The sequence below is a fragment of the Colossoma macropomum genome, unplaced genomic scaffold (assembly GCF_904425465.1).
Source record: "Colossoma macropomum unplaced genomic scaffold, Colossoma_macropomum, whole genome shotgun sequence".
Classification (NCBI taxonomy): Eukaryota; Metazoa; Chordata; class Actinopteri; order Characiformes; family Serrasalmidae; genus Colossoma; species Colossoma macropomum.
Genome location: NW_023494786.1, coordinates 32,394,658 through 32,418,757, shown reverse-complemented (window position 1 = coordinate 32,418,757; position 24,100 = coordinate 32,394,658). Strand labels below are relative to the sequence as shown.

Sequence of the window (24,100 nt, the reverse complement as noted above, 5' to 3'; positions counted from 1 at the left end):
CATATCTGACAACCCACTTGATTAGACCAGGTGTCAGCAACATGCGGCTCTTTTACTGCCCTGTTGCAGCTCCAGAGCAGAATCAGATTTGTAGGTAAAAAATAAAATAATCCTCCTTTACAGTAAAATAAAGCTCTGCTGATGGTTCAACACAGTTTAACAATAAATGGTCTTAAACTCTGGAGTTAATGTAGAACTGCTAATTCACCAGCCTTTATACCTGCAGGTTGGTTTCCTGATGCGTATAACCTGCAACGAGAAACACTCAGTTCCTCGTTCACCAGCTTCTTGTTTGAATTTTCCCGTTTTGCCCTAAATGGTGCAGCCGCCCCCTCAGGCACCATTTAAGGTGGAACAGGAAAATTCAAACAAGAAGCTGGTGAGTAGGAAGCTGACTGCAGCCTCATAAAAAACGAACGTTGAGAGATGTTTTACAAGAAACTTGTCAAGTCAAGGTTAATTTATATAGCGCTTTTTGCAACAGGCTTTGTTGCAAAGCAGCTTTACAGAAAAATTCAGGGTCCGACGCCCCATGAACGTCACCAGTGCTGACAATAACAAAACAGCAAATTGTACAGGAAATACGTTTTTAACATTACTATACTTTACTTTAGATAAGTTCAATAGAAACTAACGATATTCTACGTTTGCGGAAAAGTATCCTGCGAGAAAAGCGACTATGAGCTCACGCTTAAAACAGAGCAAAGTGAGTGCATTTTTGATTATCGCTGCTGTCGGAAGAAAACCTGGTATCTCCAGTTTTGTCTTTTTTCACTTTTTTACATAATTTGGAAATACCTGTTGCCCTTTACATTGTGTGTAAATTTCATGAAGATTGGACCAAAAGAAACGGCTCAAAATGACTTAGAAAAAAGTCTGGTTCCATTGACTTACATTAAAAGTAAATTAGTTTTTGTCTTTTTCTGTGAAGTTGTTATTTTAGAGATATGAGGTTTTCTTCCAACAACACTGTTATATTTTTTGGCCTGTAACTTGTACATCAGCACATACTGAGATATATTTACAGCCAAGATGGTAAAATAGACGTAAAGTATTGTGGCTCCCGAGGGGGTTTGATTTTCGTTGAAAGGACAAAATGGTTCTTCTTAACATTTGGGTTGCCGACCCCTGGATTAGGCTGATGTCTTAACAGTCAGTGATGTATCTGGGAGTTCCGGCAGGACTAGAGTGACCGTTTAATGTGCTGCCTATAGGAAATCAAAATTTAATGTGTTGATTTGTCACTCTGTCACTTGGGCTAATGGTTTATCTAGCTTGTTAGGCCTTCTCTTCAGCTCCTGAAGTCCCAACCAATAGGAAAACCTGCTTAGCGATATCTACTTAGATACCATGGAGAAAAACAATTCTGATTGGCCAGTTTTCAGCTGAGTGTTTGTTTCCATCCAAAACTTAATAAAGAAATAAGGGTAGTACTGTAATACTTGTGGAAATGCAAGTGTATATACAAATATATTGAACAAAATTAAACTAAAATAACACATTTTGTTTTAGTTCCTAGAAATCATGAGGCCTTCCTTGAAGGCCTTGAAGGCCCTGATACTTCCCTGCAGATGCAAATGCATGTAGTAGTGCAGTGTAGCAAAATTAGTACTTTGTCCACAGTAATTAGCCCTACTCTTTACTGTGTTTACTCTGTTTGCTAACATTTGGTTAGCTAAATTAATGAAACCAGTGGAAATACTTCATTTCCATTTATTCATAGTAACTGTTGGACAGTAATGATGTTGCGCCTACCATATTAGCCCTGTATGCATATGCCAGATTCTGTTTTGCATGTACTGTTTATATACCATTTGCATGAATAAACAAATGAGCAGTGCACAGACGAAATGTAAACCAAAGGTTATGTTTTCCCCGCCATTTAAGGATCATCTGGACCCGAGATCCTTCGTTCCATCTCTGAAATTCGTATCCTCACAAAACGGTTGAGAAACATAGTTTCAGATGTGTTCATGTTGCCTAGCTGGATGATTGCCTTAATGATGTGTGCACAGCTGCTAAATTTAGAAGTGTCTTCAAAGAGTTCCCCTACTTTAACTATGTGCAGTCTAAAGCACTGGATGATGTAAGTATCATTCATCCAAATTCCTTCCATTACAATTAAGGATGGGCGATATGGGAAAAATATATTATCTAGATACTTAAAGACATGAATAACTGGGAATGGAAAACAAGAAAGATTGTATATCAGTATGTGCAAAAATAAAATATTTAATAAAAAGGAACAGGAGAAAAAAAAATTCGATCAATATAATACAAAATAAAATACAAAATATATTACACAGTTTGTTTTCATTTAATACATTTTATATATTTACAACCACTTGACACGTACATTCAGCGCACCATTTTTCAGTGCACAATTGGCTCATATCTGGTCAGCTGCTTAGCAGTTTATGCTGTTACTGTACACTAGCTGTTGTTGTTTACAGTTGTTGTAATGATTCTAAATCTGTGTTTTTGTCCGGCTCTGCATTGTACAACCCCATTTCCAGTTGGGACGCTATGCAGAATGTAAGTAAAAATAGAATGCAATGATATGCAAATCATGTAAACCATATTTTTTAAAGGAAAATAGTACAAAGACAACAGATCAAATGTTGAAGCTGAGAAATGTTATTGTTTTTTGAAACGTATATGCCCATTTTGAATTTGATGCCAGCAACATGTTTCAAACAAGTTGGGACGGGGCCTGTTTACCACTGAGTTTCATCACCTCTTCTTTTAACAACACTCTGTAAGCGTTTGGGAACTGAGTAGACACTCCTGTAGATTTGAAAGTGAAATGTTTTCCCATTCTTGTTTGGTACAGGATTTTAGCTGCTGTTCAGCTGCAACAGTTTTGGGGCTCATTTGTCATATTTTTCATTTCATAATGCACCAAATGTTATCAGTGGGTGCAAGAAGGTCAGTTTAGCATCATGAATACTAGCTTTTGAACTGTGCACTGATAACAAGCTGGGTGGTCTTTAACCCAGAGGACACAGTGTCCTTGATTTTAAAAAGAATTTCAAATGTTGATTCATCAGACCACAGGACACTTTTCCACTTCCCCCCAGTCTATTTTAAATGAGCTCCGGCCCAGAGAAGGTGGCAGCGTTTCTGGATCCTGTTTATATGTGGTTTCTTCTTTGCATTTTAGAGTGTTAACTTGCATTTGTGGATGCAGCGACAAACTGTTTTCACAGACAGTGTTTTTCAGAAGTGTTTCTGAGCCCATGCAGTGATTTCCACTACAGAAACATGTCTGTTTTTAATGCAGTGCCGCCTAAGGGCCCAAAGATCACGGCCAGCAAACACTGGTTTTTGACCTTGTCCCTTGCATACAGAGATTTCTCCAGATTCTCTGAATCTTTTAATGTTATTATGTACTGTAGATGATGAAAAGCAGTTCTTTGCTGTTTTACGTTGAAAAACGTTATTCTTGAATTGTTGCACTATTTGATCATGCAGTCTTTCACAGAGTGGTGAACCCCTCCTCATCTTTACTTCTGAAAGGCTCTTTTATACCCAATCATGTTACTGACTTTTGGCCAATTAATCACCTGGTGTTTTCTTTCATTACACACCTTTACCAGCCTTTTGTTGCCCCCATCCCAACTTTTTTGTGTTGTTGGCATCAAATTTAAAATAGACAAATATTTTTCAAAAAAACAATCAAAATTCTCAGATTCAACATTTAATATATTGTCTTTGAACCATTTTAAATTAAATATAGGGTTTAAATGATTTGCACATCATTTGCATTTTGTTTTTATTTACATTTTGCACAGCGTCCCAACTTTTTTTGGAAATGGGGTTGTAGAAGTACAGATAATGCAAAGATGTACCTAAAATATCTTGTGTAATTTATCACTATATAATGATAACACATTTCCATATTGCCCATCCCTAAATGCATTCACAGTTAATTATGTAAACTATGTGTTAATTATGTGTACTATGTATCTTTTTATGAACACCTGTACTAATTAGCACTGAATTTCAGGTTCTTTACACCAGCAAGAACTTTGTTGCCTGTGCCCCCACTGGCTCAGGGAAAACTGTGCTCTTTGAGTTGGCCATTGTTCGACTGCTTATGGAGACCACAGAGCCTTGGAACAATGTCAAAGCTGTCTACAGTGGGTTACAATATGTTTCTTATTTTCTTATTGTTAATTGTTTATATACCAGTGGTCACCAACTCTCCTCCTGGAGAGCTACACTGGAGAACATGTTGCTTGAATTTACTTAGTTTGAATGTGTATATTGGTTCCACGAGTGAAATATGTTATATCAACAAAATTACTGTTTACATTTTTCTTTACTTTTCGCAAGAAGTGTGTAGATGTATATTATTCATGTGAAACCGATTTTACACATTTGAATTAAGTAAATTCAAAGCAACATGTTTTCAGTCTCCCTTCCTGCACAGGTACTATTTGGGTGGTGGGTCATTCTGAGCACTGCAGTAACACTGACATGGTGGTGGTGTGTTAGTGTGTGTTGTGCTGGCACAAGCGGATCAGACACAGCAGTGCTGCTGGAGTTTTTAAACACCTCAGTGTCACTGCTGGACTGAGAATAGTCCACCAACCAAAAATATCCAGCCAACAGCGTCCTGTGGGCAGCGTCCTGTGACCACTGATGAAGGACTAGAGGATGACCAACACAAACTGTGCAGCAGCAGATGAGCTATCGTCTCTGACTTTACATCTACAAGGTGGACTGACAAGGTAGGAGTGTCTAATAGAGTGGACAGTGAGTGGACACAGTGTTTAAAAACTCCAGCAGCACTGCTTTGTCTGATCCACTCGCACCAGCACAACACACACTAACACACCACCACCACATCAGTGTCACTGCAGTGCTGAGAATTATTCACCACACAAATAGTACCTGCTCTGTGAGGGTCCATGGGGGTCCTGACCACTGAAGAACAGGGTAAAAGGGGGCTAACAAAGTATGGAGAGAAACAGATGGACTACAGTCTGTAACTGTAGAACTACAAAGTGCACCTATATAGTAAGTGGAGCTGATAAAATGGACAATGAGCGCAGAAACAAGGTCATAATGTTATGCCTGATCGGTGTATATTTTATTCAAGTGCAGATGATGTACACATGTGAATAGAATAAGTTCAACGCACTACTTGTGAGTGAATGCCCATCTCTCTCTCCGGTTTGTTGTGCCCTCTGCATGTAATTTCAGTACAGTTTTTGTTGGTTTAAATTTAGTATTTAAATGAGCGTCTTTCTCTTTTCTCCTAAGTGGCACCAATTAAAGCCCTTTGCAGTCAGCGATATGAAAACTGGAAGCTGAAATTCGGACCTCTTGGGCTGAACTGCAAAGAACTGACGGGAGACACTGAGATAGACGATGTTTTTGAAATCCAGGATTCACATCTGATCATAACAACACCAGTAAGTTATAGCTAGGGCACATTTGTTCATGGAACATCACATTCACAGTATAACTGAAGTAGAACTTAAACATTTCAACTTCGTTTCCTTAATGATACATGCAACCCTTTCAAAGGAAAAATGGGATAGTATGACAAGGAAGTGGAGGGATAACTGTCTGCTGCAGTCAGTCCAGCTATTCCTCATTGACGAGGTCTGTATTATTATTATTATTATTATTATTATTATTATTTACTATCACTTGCAAGACAGTAATTTCAATAGCTGTGTCAGCGGTTTAGAGTTTAACGCTCTTCTTATCCCTGTCACAGGTACATATGGTGAAAGACTCAAGCCGAGGACCTACTCTTGAGGTTGTGGTCAGCAGAATGAAAGCCATACACACCTCCTGCATGGCTGCAAATGCAAACTCTAAGAGACACATGAGATTTGTTGCAGTCTCTGCCACCATCCCGAACATTTGTGATGTGAGAAAATTCAATAATGTGCCATATTATCGCTGTTGCAACAAAACCTCATATCTCCAAACAGGCATGTGCACAGAGAGACCTTGGAGGGGGGCTGAGCTCCTGCCCCTTTGCCTTCAAACTGTACAAGTGCCCTCTTTGTTGGTGTGTAAAATAACTGTACACACAGCCATTCTTTACTGTTCTTCAAGATCTGTTTCAGCGACATGAGGCTCAGTCAGAGAGCTTGTTGCCTGGCTTGGGTTCTTGGATCCATCATGTTTGGGCACCCCCTCTAGTGCAGTACCACCCACATATAGTTCTCTTAATTCCGACCTGTCACGCATCTCCACTGTGGGAGGCAAATCCAGCCAAAAAAGAAACTAAAATTAAAAGCAATAAAATGCAAATGCAAACCTCTTTTTGCCATTTCTTTTACCAAACATCTGCGCAAATATCCTGTCAAGATTGAAAATGAAAAGAAATACCTACATTTGCAATTTCATTTTTCACATGAGCACGGGCCATTTGTGACAAAATTAAAAATAAATTTAAAACAGCTATTTATCATTTCATTTTAGTCATTATTCTGGTATTTCATGGCCAAATCTAAAATGAAAAAGCTAATAGAGGAAAGCAAATCCAAGCTTCGCTTTGGCTTTGGCTTTTCTTCATGAAATGTGTAATAAGTGTGAAAACTAAAATCAAAATGCAGTGTTTACGGTCTTATTTCTTTTTCATAGCAATCGGCTGCATGTCTGACAAAATGAAGATGCAAAATGGATAAATCAACAGCAAAGTGACCGTTTGTGATTCAGTTTTCGGCGTGGACGCGCTTTAAGTGTCAGAATAAAAAGGCAAATGCAAACGAACATCAGCGCCACCTGCTGGTGATTTACTTTTCATTTCCCACTTTTTCGTTTTCAAGTTGACCAACATGCAAATATATGTTAATTAGCACTAGGCGGGGCTACGGGTACATGTAAGGGCATCCTCAGACCTCAGAGTCAGAACGGCATCATTCCTCGGACTAAATGCAAGCCTGGTCGAGCAAAGACTGGTTCATATAACTTAGAAAACTATTGTGTATCTCGATACGAATGCCAGTATAACATTTTCACAGGTTTTTCTGACGGCGTTTGGTCTGATGTTCAGTTTCACCAGATCTTTTGTTTTTTGGCCGGATTTGCCTCCTATATCTCCACAGCACTGCAAATCCCACCAATAAAATGCTGATAATCTCTCTAAGAATGTGTCACATTTCGTAATGCGCTTGTTTTGAAGGAAATAATGTCAGCAAAAAGACATGTTAATAGATTTCTGTGTCAAATTTTCATTATTGTAAAAACTGGGATTCATTCGAGACTCAGTAGAGTTCTTAAATAGAGCTATAACCGAATACTACATAGTGATTAAATAGTGTAGCTCTCAGTGGGGACTGGTGTTCAAATCCCTTCACACACAGTATTGTTAGTGCCTTTGGCTGCCTTTGAAAAACACTACGTTTGATTTTATTGGAAACATGATTGCATTGACTCTCTATAAGAGTGATTGCAGTATACACAGTAAATTAAGTAAAATTTAATGTTTCCCTCTTTTCCCCCTTGAGCCCCTGTAACCAAAAATGTATGTGCATAGTTCTGTCTCCAAAATGGGAACTTAACAGGAGAAGGAAAAAACAGTCTTAACTTTGGACGAAAGTCAATGTAACAGTATTTTTTCCAAGTAATTCTGCACCACTTCTGTGAAATTCTAACACATTTTTAAAGGGCAGCTAATATTCTGTAAAACAAAACGTGTGTATACGGTTTTGTTTCAACAACTACAGTATATTAACACTATAGACTTAATATCCAGTTATGAACCTTAAGTTATAGTTTGGTACATATGATGAATTACTACTACTGTTACTAGTTCTGTTGTTCTGAGAGTGAAGAACTGAAGTGTGGATCACAAACAGATCCTCAACCTCTTACTGACCAGGGGATATTTTGGTTTGTCCACCTGAATTTACATGACCAAATTGTAAGGTAAATTATTCAGTAACTGCATGAAATAAACGTACATTTTTATTTTATTTATTTATTTTTTTTTGTAAAAGCTCCCCTCAAATGAACAGAAGTGTTTTATGATCACACATATTGCTATATGCGTACAATTTACTGCTGAAAGCCAAAAATCTTAGACGCTCTTTGTATTATTTTAAATATAAAAGTAATTTTTACAGAGCAGATCACTGAAGAGACGCCATCTGTTTATAGTTTATAGCCCAGATTTGTGGAAAAATGGGTCGACTTTCAGTAGAAAAAAAAATTGTGAGTTCAGCTTCTTTTATTATAAGGGTTTAAAATTACATCACCCATCTATTTGACTGGAAAGAAGACAGTTACAGCTCTCATACAACCCCCACCTTTAGAACGTAGCTTATGAAATATGACAGTTATGAAGAATATGACAAAGTGCGTTTGGGAACCACCGTTTTCAAGGAGTTGAAAACGTTAAGAGGTTAAGATGCAGGCTTATTATTCAGTTATGTGTCTTAAAAGTCATGATTCAGTAAATAGTATGAATGATTTTGTAGCTGCAATGAAATTATAAAACCATTGTATAAGCTATGTTGTTCTGAGAGTGACAGAATGGAAATTTAGTCCCACATACATACCCCTTTTACATTTAAGGTTAATTGGACTTTACTGTAATGATTGAGGTCATTTCTTTGTCATTCTGTAGATAGCTGATTGGCTATCAGATGAGCAGGGCCCAGCTACTTGTCTGGAGATGGATGAGAGTCATAGACCTGTGAAATTGAGGAAAGTAGTGCTGGGATTCCCGAGTGGAAACAACCAGAATGAATTCAGATTTGACCTCTCCTCAACTACAAAATGGCCAGCATCATCCAGACCTACTCCGACCAGAAGCCAACACTGGTGGTGAGTCTAAAGCTTCATGTTTGCATTACCAGGCTGAAGTGGCACAAATCCGATTTTTTGCCCTAATGTGACTCAGATCTGATGTTTTCAGGGCTGTGTGAACACAAATCTGATCTTTTCAAATCCGACCTGAGTCACTTTCACATGTGGTCCTAGATCGGATACGTATCCGATTTGTGGCCATGCGACCTTAATGTGACGCTCAGATCAGAATTCATGTGCTTTTTTTCCACTGCGCTGCACCATCATTCAGCGTTACCATAGCAACAGCACTGAACAGAAGTTAAAGCCTGTAAACAGTGGAAAAGCAGCTCATCTCACCTTTTTCGCCTTCGTCTCGCTCTAATAATGAAGCTGAGAGCTGATCAGAGTTAATGATCTTCTCAGCGAAGCTCGTTCTGCTCGTTAGTTTGTGCTGATGATGAACGTGATTCATTCACGTGACGTTACTGAGTAGGATGAGCTCATGAGGGTCATTTCAGGATGCCGGTTCACATTAATGACAGATTTGAATCACTTACCTAAACGAGTGTGAACCATCGTGTCAGAGAGATCGGATTTAAGCAAAAAATTGGATTTGAGCGATGAGGCTTGTAATGTGAACGTAGCCTAACTGCACAGTGCAGTGTTTGTATCATTTTTATGATACTGACTTTCACAGTACTGACAGCATAGTAGACTGCAACATGCAGATGAGCCATAAACCTTTACTGAATGTTTTAGTAGTAGTACATTTTCTTTTTCTAGGGCAGTTTGGTTGCAGTATAATTGAAAAAGACATAGAATTATACATAATGTTACATAATATTAGGAAGTAAATACATAGCATAATGTAAGATGTACAGTTGTAAGCAAACGTTTGGGCGCTCCTGGTCAAGTTCCATGTTTTGTAGATTAAAGTAAAAATAAGTGAGAAAGCATACTCTCTACGGAGAACACACTTCTGCACATTTTAATGCACAATTACTGTTTATTTGCTGAATTTAACACATTAAGGGGAAAAACATAAAATGTGGTCTGTGCAAAATATTTGGCACATTTTTTGTTTTATGTTTTTTCCCTAATTATTTCAACTCAGCAAAGTTTTGCAGAAAAAAATCTACCTGTAAGGTTGTTCCCGTTGAGGATGTGTGAACATATTTTAACTTGAAAAATCAACAAAATGTCATTTGTCCAGGGTGTTCAAACATTTGCCTGTAAGTGTACACCGATCAGGCATAACATTATGACCAACTCCTTGTTTCTCCTTGTCCATTTTATCAGCTCCACTTACTATATAGGTGCACTTTGTAGTTCTACAGTTACAGACTGTAGTCCATCTGTTTCTCTGCATACTTTGTTAGCCCCCTTTTACCCTGTTCTTCAGTGGTCAGGACCCCCATGGACCCTCACAGAGCAGGTACTATTTGGTTGGTGGACTATTCTCAGTCCAGCAGTGACACTGAGGTGTTTAAAAACTCCAGCAGCACTGCTGTGTCTGATCCACTCAGACCAGCGCAACACACACTAACACACCACCAACACGTCAGTGTTACTGCAGTGCTGAGAATGATCCACCACCCAAATAGTACCTGCTCTGTGAGGGTCCATGGGGGTCCTGACCACTGAAGAACAGGGTAAAAGGGGGCTAACAAAGTATCAGAGAAACAGATGGACTACAGTCTGTAACTGTAGAACTACAAAGTGCACCTATACAGTAAGTGGAGCTGATAAAATGGACAATGAGCGTAGAAACAAGGAGGTGGTCAGAATGTTATACCTGATCGTTGTGTATTGTAACACGTAGCAATATAATATTTTTGTCCATTTTGACATTCAGTGGTTTTTTCCACTTTCATTTGACTTTTTTTTTAATTGCTGCTGATTTTTATTATCGTTCTCAAAGTTTTGCTCCACGAGGAAAGGAGTCCAGCAGTCTGCTGCAGTGCTCGCCAAGGATGCCAGATTCATTATGAGTACTGATCACAGACAGCGGTGTGTTCACTTTTTCTTGTTATCTTTCTCATATAAAGGAGAAACTCATTATTTTTGTAATGTGGACATGACTCATTGACTCATTGACTCACTGTCTTGACTCATAGGTTGATGAAATATGCCAGTTCTGTTCTTGATTCAAAACTCAGAGGTTGGTACATCTCTTTTAGTTATGTCCTGAAAACCATCTGGGTAATCTCCCTGCACTGACTGTTGACTGAAAAATACAGTCGTGTGCAAAAGTTTGGTATACTTCTCATCAAATTGCATATTTTGTTGATTTTCTAAGTGAAAATACACTACACACCCTCTAAAGGGAGTAGACTTGAATCTGGCATTTTTCCTCCAAATTTAAGGACATATATTAATGAATTTAATACATTAATATAATATAATAATATATTACATAATATTAATATAATAATATATTAATATAAAGCATAAAATATGCTTTTGCACAGGCTAAATTTTACGTGAAACTCAGCAAATAAATATATATATTTAGAAAATGAACAAAACATGCAGTTTGACCAGGAGAGCCCAGATCGTTGTTTGTGTGTTGTGTTGACTGATGTTGTGTTTTCTCAAATCTGCCCTCATTCAGACCTGATTATGTGTGGTGTTGGATATCACCATGCTGGCGTCAGTGTGTCAGACAGGAAAGTGGTTGAAGATGCATTTACAGTTGGTGACTTGCCTGTCCTCTGTGAGTGCTGCTTACATTTTCATTGAAATCAGCCACGTGGTGACCTACACTGTTACATGAATGCTGCTATGTATTCAATTCTAGGTAGCTTACTTTAGTTGCTTTCAAATATTAGCTTCTGTACCTCCCCAATTTGGGCAAAGCACAGCTCAGATAGTAGTTGGCTGGCTAGCTAACATTATTTTATATGAAGACTGTGACAGTTCCAGGACTATTTCATTTCAAGGAGGACCTTCTGGGCAACATATAGTTGGAAGAAAAGTTAGCTAAACAGCCAGTTTTTTCGTCCATGACTATTTTATATAGCAGTATTACATATAGCCGCAGCTGCTGCCCCTGTTAAATAAGATGAAATCAAGGGAGTGTTTCAGCTAAACACAAACAGCTAAGTAGCTAACTGACTTAGGAGTTTGCTACTCCTTTCAGTGAAATGAGGTCCTCAGTATAATAATGTGTTAATTAAGCAATAGAACACTCGAGGTTGTGTGTTTATCGCGAATAACATCACAGCTGTGATTTGGTTGCCGTATATCATCATAGCCGTGATGTTATTGGCGATAACACACTCCTCGAGTGTTCTATTGCTTTTATATAACAGTTAAATAAATAAAGTAATAAATTCATAAACTGGGCCGTGAACGCGGCGTTTAATATGGTTTAATGTTCGCAGTTCCTTCACCAAATTATAGTTCCTTAACGAGCAGCTTGTTGCGACGTCAGAGTAATGAGCTCCGCCCACTCGCTGCTCAGTCTGCTGTAAGCCTCGCCTTTTGAAGCGCGGACTGAGCCATAAAACTGCCGCAATATCAAGTTCAGCTCAGTTTTGTCAGTTTTTGCCAGATCAGTATTAATGTTGTTTTGTTCCAGCCAGTCTGTAAAGCATCTTACAGCCCGTTTAGTTTGGCGAATGGTATTGGGTTCATTTCTGGCTGATTCCAGGTTGTTTAGCTGTTCTTCTGTCACAGCTGCCGACTGAAAAGCTGCTCAGTGGTGATGACAGTTTGGGAATTTAGTGTCGTCTCATCTTCAGAGTCTGACCAAATCGGCTGTCGGTCAAACGTGATTTTAAAAGTGTCCATTTTCTGTTTGTGGCAAAGTAAGAAGTAAAAATGTTCAAATGGCTTGAGCGTCTCCTACAGCTGTCAGAGTCATTGCTTAGCAGCAGCGTCTCAGCGGAGTGATACAGTGTTACAGTAAAAAACGTGATGTTATGGTAACAGCACAGTTAGAACGCTTCTCAACCAATCAGCTTGCGTAGCCGAAACTAACTGTTGTATGAATAACCAATAACCATGACCTACTGTGAACAAACAAAATAATAAAAATAACAACAACAATAATAATGCTAACAACGTAATATAATAATTAAATATTACGTAAATTATGTATTGAACATTCGTTTATTTGATCATGTTGCATTTTGTTCTCATTTTTATGAAGGCAGTAAGATAAGCAAGGTCATGTTACAGTGGTTTTACCATTGTTAAAAAGTTTTTACTCCAGTTTTCACCTTGACGATGGGTGTTTTATTTGTCTTTTAGAGCACAGTGTCTTATTAATGTAGCCCTGAATAGTTAGTCTGTTTGTATAGAGTGCATTTTTGTTTTTCATATACAAAAAACCCACAACCTAATATGAACATGCAAAATGGTTTGAGAAATGTATTATTTATTTAATCAGTTACCACCAGCACTTTGGCGATGGGTGTGAACCTGCCAGCTCACCTGGTGGTGATCAAGTCCACAATGCATTACATTGGTGGATCATGTGAGGAGTACAGCGAGGCTGACATGCTCCAAATGATCGGTAGAGCAGGCAGGCCACAGGTACTAACCTCATGACTAAACCTCATGACCACAGTACATAATCCTGAGCTAAACTGCATGTCCAGAGCACATAGCACTGAGCTAAACATGGTACTGATCCTGATCCTCAAGATCAGTACCAAAAAGTACTGTAAATCTCAGGATCAGAGCACATAGTACTGAACTAAACCTCAAGCTCACCACACACAGTACAGAACTAAACCTCATGATCAATACCAAAAGTACTGAACTAAGTCCCAGGATCAGAGCACATAGTACTGAACTAAACCTTAGGATCAGAGTACACAGTACAGAACTAAACCTCATGATCAATACCAAAAAGTACTGAACTAAGTCCCAGGATCAGAGCACATAGTACTGAACTAAAACTTAGGAACAGGGCTCATAGTACAGAAGTAAACCTCAGGATCAGAGCATATATTACTAAATTAAACCTCGGGGTCAGCGCACATAGTACAGAACTAAACCTCAGAATCAGAAAACATAGAACTGAACTAAACCTCAGGATCAGCACACATAGTACAGAACTAAACTTCAGGATCAGTACCAAAAAGTACTGAACTAAATCTCAGCATCAGAGCACATAGTACAGAACTAAACCTCAGGATCAGAGCACATAGTACAGAACTAAACCTCAGGATCAGAGCACATAGTACAGAACTAAACCTCATAATCAATACCAAAAAGTACTGAACTAAATCTCAGGATCAGAGCACATAGTACAGAACTAAACCTCAGGATCAGAGCACATAGTACTGAACTAAACCTCATAATCAATACCAAAAAGTACTGAACTAAATCTCAGGATCGCATAGAGCACATAGTACAGAACTAAACCTCAGGATCAGAGCACATAGTACTGAACTAAACCTCATAATCAATACCAAAAAGTACTGAACTAAATCTCAGGATCAGAGCACATAGTTCTGAAGTAAACCTCAGGATCAGATCACATAGTACAGAACTAAACCTCGGGATCAATACCAAAAAGTACTGAACTAAATCTCAGAATCAAAGCGCACAGTACTGAACCAAACTTCAGGATCAGAGCACATAGTACTGAGCCAAACCTCAGGACCAGATCACATAGCTGCCCAAAGCAGATGCAGAGGGACGATTGATTTGGCCCCCAGAACAGTTGTGACAGGCTGCTTGTACGAGATGGACTGATGTGTTTTTTCTCCTATTCTTTTCTTTTAGTTTGATACATCAGCGACTGCTGTGATCATGACCCGATCTCACACCAAAGACAAGTATATGCAGTTCATGAATGGCTCAGAGACCATAGAGAGCAGGTACAACACCATGCGGTTTGCCATGAATTGTCTTTTAGCAGAAGGACTTTTATAATGACATTTGAAGCTCAGATGAACCTATTACTGTATGTGATTCAGTGATTGGAACTCAAATCCTGTTTCAGTCTGCATACAAACTTGGTGGAGCACTTGAATGCTGAGATTGTCCTTCACACCATCTCTGATGTGAACATGGCTTTGGACTGGATTCGTTCCACTTTCCTCTACATACGGGCCCTGAAGAACCCTACACATTATGGTGAGACCCGCAAAGTCTTCCATCCTAAATTGACAGCACGGGTTAAATTTAGAGAATACATTGATCTGAAGCTCGGCGGTGGTATCAGACTGATTATTTGTATTTTATTGTTTTAGTATTAAACTTTAATTACTGTTCTGTGATTTTAAATAGTCTAATTTTGTACATATTATTACTGTAAATGATTTCAGTTTATTTATTTTGTTTATTTATTATACAGTACTGCATAAAAGTCAGAGACCATTTGTCATGTATTTAATTTCCAGTCAAAACAGTCATTAATGTACAAGTTATTCATTTCTATGTGTCAGGAAAAAAGCGGAAAACGTATGTAAGCGGGAATTGTCCAGAGACATCAGTAACTGAATAGAATTTCAGTTTTTTCAGTATTTAGTGTGTCCACCTTTACCTTTATGGCAGTTCCACCCTTTTAAGAGACGTTTGTTTCAGTTTTTAAAAGAAATCTACAAGGATATTTTTCTTCGCCTCCAAAGTTCAGTTATAGAAGTTGGTTCTGTTTCTTAAGTTTGTTTTCTGTTTGTGTAAGAGAACAGGGGCCGGTTTCACGAAAGTTTTCTTGAGAAGAAACTTGCAAAGGTTCTTAAGGCAAAGACTAAGAAGTTTCTAAGAATGCTCTTAAATGCAATTCTAAAAAAAAAAGAAGTTCTCAAAGGTTCTCTTAAGATAGTCTTAATTATTTTAAGAAAGTCTTCATTGTTTTCTTATGTAGGCTACGTTGCATTTTACCATGAACCATAAACCATGCAAGATACATTTTGAGTTTGTATTAACTGTTATTTCCGTTGTTTAGTTTAATCCACTCAGAGGAGCAAAATGGGGGAAAAATCATGAAACCAAGCTTTAAAAAAATTGAGCAAACAAGAACTCGAGGTGATGGTGGAAGACGCAGCCAGCAGGAAAAATCCTTTTTGGAAAACATGATAATTGTGGGGTGATGGATGAGGATGAGGAGCAGCAGAGGCAGCGTCCCTGATAAATTTAGATGCTAATCTTGTCAACTCTTACAGCCTGAGACAAGTGTGAGTCTATTGTAAGGTTAAGAAAACATGTTCAAGAATACCACTTCTTCTTAGAATCATTCTTAAGAAAATAGTTAAGAAAAGAAAATAAGATAATTATTAAGAAGTTATTTGAAGAATAACAATTTCTAGTAACTTTTGTCTTAAGAATAATATTAAGAATTCTTTCTTAAGATGCTTTCGTGAATCCGGCCCCTGATTTTTTTTAAAGCATGGTACTTCTAGACTGACATCTGAACCCTCTTTTGCACGATGTTGCCTCAGGGCAACAAACTCATTTTCCTCACTTTACAATAACGTTATACATATTTAAAGACAACGAAAGGGTTGAGTAAGTCAATAAAAAGCATGTGCTTAGTCATACTATCTCTTAGTCGGCACATTTAAACCTCTTTTTTTAACGTTCAGTATACTTTTTTTTGTGGTGAGAATTTTCAGAAATACGTTGCACAATGTTGCCTAAAAATATATATATATATATATTTTTTTTTAATGTTTTTGAGTTTAATAATCGGGTCTGAAAAAATAAATCAAGAGTCATTTTATTCAAGAAAAGTGAATTGAACTGAATATTTTTTTAATTGCTTTCATAAAGTGTGCAGTAGAGGGTTAATTGAAGTATTTTAAATTAAAAATAGCTCATTTTGAAGCTTAGTAGTTCTGGTGTCTGTATTAGCCAATATTGAAAGTTTAAGTTGCAGTATTGAAAGAGAAGTTGTTTTGTTCTGAAGTCAGCCTAAATTTGTTTCAGGTTTTTCCGCTGATCTTGACAAATGTGGAATCGAGACCAAACTGCAAGGTAGGTCAGGCAGGTCCAGATTGCCGGCATTAGTAACTGAAAATTGAGTGACTCATTACTGGTGTAATTTTGTTCTTCATTTTAGAGCTCTGTTTAAGAAACCTGAACTCACTGGCCTCCTTTCATTTGATCACAATGGACGAAGACATAAACATCAAGCCAACCGGTGATGAGTTGTACCTTTTTAATTTGTCATAATGGAGGGCAAAGCATATTCATATCTGGTCAGTTTTCTAGACAGATGAAGCTAAATCAATGAGACTCTCCATTTTTAGAGCTTTTTATCTTGAACCAAGCTTAAAGGGTCCATATCATGGAAAAATTATGTGCCTTTTCTAAGTGATAGAGTTATAGAGTTATAGTAATAGACTCCGTACATTCCATATATGGAAACTAAACTTCCTGTTTTGAATTCACTCTTTTGGTCACTAGAACTCCTTTACATAAATCCACCTGCTCTTTAAATGAGGCACAATACAGGGCAGCCAGTCAGAACAGAGATCATTTACATATATCAGTCTTAAAGGTGAGTACGAAAAACAGCCTGTTTACTTCTAAGGGATAAAGAGAGGTTTGAAAATAGTCATGTCAAAATGAATTATAATATATTTTCATATATAAAACCACACAAAATTTCTATGTGATTTTTTTGTTATGTTTTTGGTTATTGTTTCATTTTTATTCTGTTCTTATTTATTTTAATGTTGGCAAGCTATTGTTTTACATTTTTTATTTGTTTATTTATTTCATTAATTATATTTTGTATTTATTCTTATTTTGTCTTATTTATTACGCTACTATATTGTTGTAGTTTTAATGGTTTATTGATTTGGAATTTTTTTTGTTTTTTTTTAGCATTTGTTATGTTTTTACTATTTAACTTCTCAATCCCTGATCTCTGTATTGGCTCAGCTACATTGTAAATGAGGGTCTCCCTCAGTGTACTCCAAGTTTAAATAAAGATTGATTGAGTGATTAATTCAAAGTGAAAGAATTCAAAATAAGAAAAGTGTAGGAGGCCCTTTAATCTCTGTCTAGAAAGCTTTCCTTGGTATTTCTCTGTAGAACAGTCTATTCACTACATCACTGATTTTGCTAATCAGAGGAGTCTTTTGTGCTCAGCGAGTGGGAAGCTCATGGCTCGGTACTATGTTGCATTTGACACCATGAAGCAGTTTAGCAAGGTGACAGGTCGAGAAACACTATCAGAATTGGTGAGTGTGTACGAGGAATTTCTCTCATTTTCCCAGTTTGTTTTATGTAACTGTAAGTCAGGCTGTATTATAGTTGAACTGAAGTGCTTTAAACAGTACAGACAAAATTTACTGTCGTGGTCAGAGCTCTGTAGTGGATGTGATCACTGCTGTCTAGTAAATTTAGCGGTAAATTCGTAAGCAATGTGGCCGCATATCGCGGTCGCATCGAGACACGTTTTGTGCTGCGCCTGCATTCATAAGTGTTTTCATACTGTTTAGGTGATATTCTGATAAAGATATGAATTTCTGAGCTCAGCCTTTCACTTATTTCCACAGAATGAAGGTCATAGCTTATACTTCAGCAAAGCCTGTAGACAGAGTTAAGGGAATAGTGTAAAAGTTTGGACGTCCCTAGTCAAATTCCATGTTGTTGATGTGTAATTATACAACAGTTAGTTCCGGCCACGCAAGCTGATTGGTCGAGGAGCGTTCTAACTGTGCTGCTATTTTGCCATAACATCACAGGTTTTTCACGAACACTGTATCACTCCGCTGAGATGCTGTTGCTAAGCAATGACTTTGACAGCTGTAGGAGACGCTCAAGCCATTTGAACGTATTTACTTCTTACTTTGTCACAAACAGAAAATGGACACTTTTAAGATCACATTTGACCGACAGCCGATTTGGTCAGACTCTGAAGATGAGACGACACTAAATTCCCAAACTGTCATCACCACTGAGCAGCTTTTCAGTCGGCAGCTGTGACAGAAGAACAGCTAAACAACCTGGAATCAGCCAGAAATGAACCCAACACCATTCGCCAAACTAAACGGGCTGTAAGATGCTTTACAGACTGGCTGGAACAAAACAACATTAATACTGATCTGGCAAAAACTGACAAAACTGAGCTGAACTTGATATTGCGGCAGTTTTATGGCTCAGTCCGCGCTTCAAAAGACGAGGCTTACAGCAGACTGAGCAGCGGGTGGGCGGAGCTCATTACTCTGACGTAGCAACAAGCTGCTCGTTAAGGAGCTATAATTTGGTGAAGGAACTGCGAACATTAAAACATATTAAACGCCGCGTTCACGACCCAGTTTATTAATTTATTACTTTATTTATTTAACTGTTATATAAAAGCAATAGAACACTCGAGGAGTGTGTTATCGCCAATAACATCACGGCTGTGATTTGGTCTCAGGCACAAGCCGAAGGCAGTGTTATTTCGGATAACACACTCCCTCTCCTGTTCTATTGCTTAAATAAGTTACACGCCCTCTACAGAGACACACCTCTGCACATTTTAATACACAGTTACTGTTTATTTATTCAGTTTAATATATCATCGCTGTCAGATGAAAGACGTTTATCTCCGTTTTTAAAATATTGTTTTAAAATGCCAGCTTCTCTTTGGACCGAGATAAATGGTCCAAAATTACTTGGGAAAAAAACACCTTGTTCTGTTAACTTCCACTCAAAGTTAGGAAAGTTTTTTCCTTCTTCTGTAAAGTTACCATTTTTGTGTTGAGCTTAGTTGAGCTTAGTTCCTCTCAAGGTTCCTCATATTCTTTGGGAGTTTTTTCCTGTCACCCTTAGCTCGCTCAGTTGGGGCTCAGACCCTAATTTCTGTGAAGCTCCTTTGTGATAACAGCCGTTATAAAAAGCCCTAAGCGAATAAATTTGAATTTGAATTGAACTGAAACAAGTTCATTCAGAAACGCCGATGTAGCTTTTTTCCAGCTGCTGAAGCTGATGAAAGTGAATGGCCACCGAATAGCTTTATGCAAATGGTGATGTTCATTGGTGGCTACTAGCTTCCATTCATTGTTAGCCATGTTAGCATGTTTGGTCGATCTGTTCCTTTAACAAATCTTGGGACCGGATTCATGAAAATGTCTTAAGAAAGAAAATCTTCTTAAATGTGTTTTTTCTTAATTTTATTCTTAAGAAAAAAGTAACGAGAAATTGTAATTTTTTACCTTATTTTCTTTTCTTAACTATTTTCTTAAGATTGATTCTAAGAACAAGTGGTATTCTTAAAAATATTATGTTCATAGATGTTTTTTTAGCCTTACGATAGACTCACACTTGTCTTAGGCTGTAAGAGTCGACAAGGTCAGCATCTAAATTTATCACAGATGCTGCTTCTGCTGCTCCTGCTCATCCTCATCTGTCACCCCACAATTATCATATTTCCAGTGAGGATTTTTTTTCCTGTTGGATGTTTCTTCCACCATCACCTCTAGATCTTGTTTGCTAAAATTTGTTTAATGCTTGGTTTGATGTTTTTCCTCCATTGCACTGTCCTCTGAACGAATTTAAGTAAATAATAGAAATAACAGTTCGTTCAAATTCAGAAAGTGTCTTGCGTCGTTTATGGTACGGGGTAAAATGCAACGGAGCCAACATAAGAAAACAATAAAGATTTTCCTGAGAAAATCTTAAGAAAATAATTAAGACTTAATAATTAAAACTTTTTTTTTTTCGAGAATTGCGTTTAAGAACATTCTTACGAACTTTGTAGTGTTTGTCTTAAGAACCTTCGCAATTTCTTTCCTAAGAAAGCTTTTGTGAATCCGGCCCCTGACTTTTTTGTTGGTTTAACATGTACACGGTTTCCTTACTAGCACCAAACATCATGTTAGTAGCTGTTTGCTGAGGTTGCTTTGTGATATTACTGTATAATTTGGATGTAAACTAATCCTTTTATATTTGCTCCTGCTAGATTGAAATGATGTCAAAGGGCAAGGAGTTTAGTGATGTGCAGCTGAGAGTGAATGAGAAGAGAACACTGAACACACTGAACAAAGATAAGAACAGAGTCACCATCAGGTCAGAGATAGAACATTTCTAAACACACATTTTAGATAAAGTGCTTTTCTTCATCAGAACTAAATGGAAAAAACTCTACGTTTCCTTTTAGGTATCCAATGGAGGGAAAGATCAAAAGTAATGACATGAAAGTTAACTGGTATGTGTTGCTCTTCATTAATGTTTAAGTGGAACTTTGACTTCTTTTCTTTTATCATCATGTTAATCGTTATAGTCAGGGGCATATTAATGCTCAGGCTATCCTAGGCTGCAGTTTAAGGGCCCACACAGGGATCAGGGCCCACTGGGTGACCAGAAATTTTTTTTCACATTTTTAACAAAAACTTGAGCCCTTCTTGGCCCATTGTAGTGGTAAACACTTTGTGAGTTCAGGATTGGTTAGTTTGGAAAGGTTTGTACACTCTTAATATGGTTCTTCAAAGGTTCTTTAGTAAAGAAAGTGGCTCCATAAACACTCAAAGAACCCTTTGCATGATTAAAGGGTTCATTGCATAGTGAAACCCTTCTTCGGACTGATGGAGAATGTGCTGTAGATGATCTTATACAGAACCTTTTTAAAAAAGCTTTTACAATGTAAAGCTTGTAACAATAGAAGAACCTTTTTTGGTGCTATATAGAACCATTTTCAAAAAGGTTCTATGTAGAACCATCTATAGCACACTTATGCACATTTTCCATCAGTCTGAAGGACCCTTTCATGATGTAAATAAATAATCATGCAAAGGGTTGTTTGAGTGTTCTTTGTTCTATATAGAACCATTGTCTTTACTAAAGAACCCTTGAAGAACCATCTTTTTTGAGAGGGTAGGTCAGTTTTAATTGTTGGCAGATTCTACAACACTGTTTGTTTGCTCCTGCAAGTAAGTGTGTCGGAAAGGTCTATTAAATATGTGTTGGCTAAACACTGCAGAAGAGGGGACGCAGCTCCCCCTTCTTACAGCTCGGACTCAGCATTCTGGACTGAAATTGATGAACAGATGTGGGCTTACTGAGCCCGGAATCATGTCAGAGCATCAACATAAACACTAGAAGATGTGCTTCTCTAAACCGCTTGTCTGAAGGAATCTGGCAAATGGAGAGTGCGTGTAAAGAGAATCGCTCATATCTTCATCAGGATGATGTTGATTTTGAGATCATTTGAGGCCTAAACGTCATATCTTCATCAATGTATTGTTGATTTTGAAATAATTTGAGGCCTAAATGTCATACCTTTGTCAGAATGATGTTGATTATAATATAATTTGCGGCATATCTTTGTCAGTATAGTGCTGATTTTGAGATCACTTCAGGCCTAAACATCATATCTTTGTCAGTATAGTGCTGATTTTGAGATCACTTCAGGCCTAAACATCATATCTTTGTCAGTATAGTGCTGATTTTGAGATCATTTGAGGCCTAAACATCATATCTTTGTCAGTATAGTGCTGATTTTGAGATCATTTGAGGCCTAAACATCATATATTTGTCAGTATAATGTTGATTTTGAGATCATTTGAGGCCTAAACATCATATCTTTGTCAGTATAATGTTGATTTTGAGATCATTTGAGGCTTAAACGCCATATCTTCTTTGGTATAGTGTTGATTTTGAGATCATTTGAGGCCTAAACATCATATCTTCGTCAGTATAATGTTGGCTTTGAGATCTATTTAAGACCTAAGCATCAAGCCGGAACCAGTTGTAGAGTCTGTGTGTGTCGTTAATACATAGAGGCGTACAACATGGTGTGAAAAACTCCTGACACGACGCCTCTGACTTTTAAATGATTATTTCAGGCTTTGCGGGGCGACTTGCAGCAGCACAAGCTCACCATGTTTTAGCCTGTTTGTATTTTCCTCACTCAGTAATGATATTTACTTCAGTTTTAACAAAAACATTTCATATGGTGATGCTTTAAACTTTACCAGAAGTTCTTACTATTAAAACATCAGAGAGAATGTAACCACAGGAGATGAGGTTCCTAGAATTGTTAGTGAACAAAAACAGAAATATAAAGAAGGCTTTATAACCAGCACTCCAGGGGATTTACTGTGCATGTTCCCTTCTCACCACAGTTTGATTCAAGCTCAGCTGGGCTGCATTCCAATTCAGGAGTTTGGACTCACACAGGACACTGGGAAGATTTTCAGGAACGGAATCCGAGTTAGCAAATGTAATCTGCCTCTAAAATTAGTGTCATATTTGCATAATTACCTACTGTTTTTTTCTCGTGTATCAGCATCATTGTGTATTCAGTTGTATTGATGGTGTCAGGAGTCAGTATTTTAATGAGTGGGTATTTCAGTGTTGTGATGTTTTGTTTGCATTTTAAGGCCTGGTTGAATTTCTCAGTCACCACTCCAAGGCGAATTTCTCCGCTCAGCTCAACTCCCTGATTTTGGCCAAATGTTTCAGAGCCAAGCTGTGGGAAAATTCTCCCTATGTCTCCAAGCAGCTGGATAAGATAGGTGGGATGACTGTCTAAATAGTTTACATTATGCTGCCTTTGTTTGGGTGAAAACGAAGAAAAGAGTAGTGCTTGTTTACATCGAAGACATATCCAGTATAGTGTAGTGCTTAGCTTTTTGTTTAGCTACAATAATCCCAGATAAAGTTTTATTGAGTTCCTTAAATGCCCTCATTTGTTCCAGGGTTGTCACTCGCCACTGCTATGGTGAATGCAGGACTAACGTCATTCAACAAGATTGAAGCTACCAATGCCAGGGAATTGGAGCTGGTACATACTGCATATGCATCTCTATCTGCTATAGAAATATATTTCATGTTAATAATAGAGGTAGTACTGATCATTTACCCGCCTCAGAGAACCAATTGGATTAGATTCTGTGTCATAGACAAAGCCTGAAGTCAATTTTTGGTAATGCAGCATAATATAAAGCAAGGTACAGTACTGTTCAAAGATTTGGAATCAGTGTTTTCAATAATATAAAACCAATTTGTTGCATATACACCGATCAGGCATAACGTTATGACCACCTCCTTGTTTCTATGCTCATTGTCCATTTTATCAGCTCCACTTACTATATAGGTGCACTTTGTAGTTCTACAGTTACAGACTGTAGTCCATCTGTTTCTCTGATACTTTGTTAGCCTCCTTTTACCCTGTTCTTCAGTGGTCAGAACCCCCATGGACCCTCACAGAGCAGGTACTATTTGGGTGGTGGATCATTCTCAGCACTGCAGTAACACTGACGTGGTGGTGGTGTGTTAGTGTGTGTTGTGCTGGTCTGAGTGGATCAGACACAGCAGTGCTGCTGGAGTTTTTAAACACTGTGTCCACTCACTGTCCACTCTACTAGACACTCCTACCTTGTCAGTCCACCTTGTAGATGTCAGAAACGATCTGCTGCTGCACAGTTTGTGTTGGTCATCC

The 24,100-nt window shown here is 37.9% G+C and overlaps 1 protein-coding gene across 1 annotated transcript in view; it reads left to right on the top strand.

Moving 5' to 3' along the window:
- hfm1 (helicase for meiosis 1) overlaps positions 1–24,100 on the top strand; it is a 51,053-nt gene that overhangs the window by 14,092 nt on the left and 12,861 nt on the right. The window contains 22 exon segments of the mRNA XM_036565372.1: positions 1,888–1,929; positions 2,016–2,086; positions 4,010–4,142; positions 5,272–5,423; positions 5,539–5,616; positions 5,735–5,890; positions 8,600–8,735; positions 8,738–8,799; positions 10,685–10,773; positions 10,881–10,924; positions 11,378–11,479; positions 13,160–13,305; positions 14,506–14,600; positions 14,726–14,859; positions 16,651–16,698; positions 16,784–16,864; positions 17,821–17,912; positions 20,621–20,727; positions 20,819–20,866; positions 22,782–22,879; positions 23,040–23,174; positions 23,358–23,443. Of these exon segments, the coding sequence (XP_036421265.1) occupies positions 1,888–1,929; positions 2,016–2,086; positions 4,010–4,142; positions 5,272–5,423; positions 5,539–5,616; positions 5,735–5,890; positions 8,600–8,735; positions 8,738–8,799; positions 10,685–10,773; positions 10,881–10,924; positions 11,378–11,479; positions 13,160–13,305; positions 14,506–14,600; positions 14,726–14,859; positions 16,651–16,698; positions 16,784–16,864; positions 17,821–17,912; positions 20,621–20,727; positions 20,819–20,866; positions 22,782–22,879; positions 23,040–23,174; positions 23,358–23,443 (2,135 nt within the window).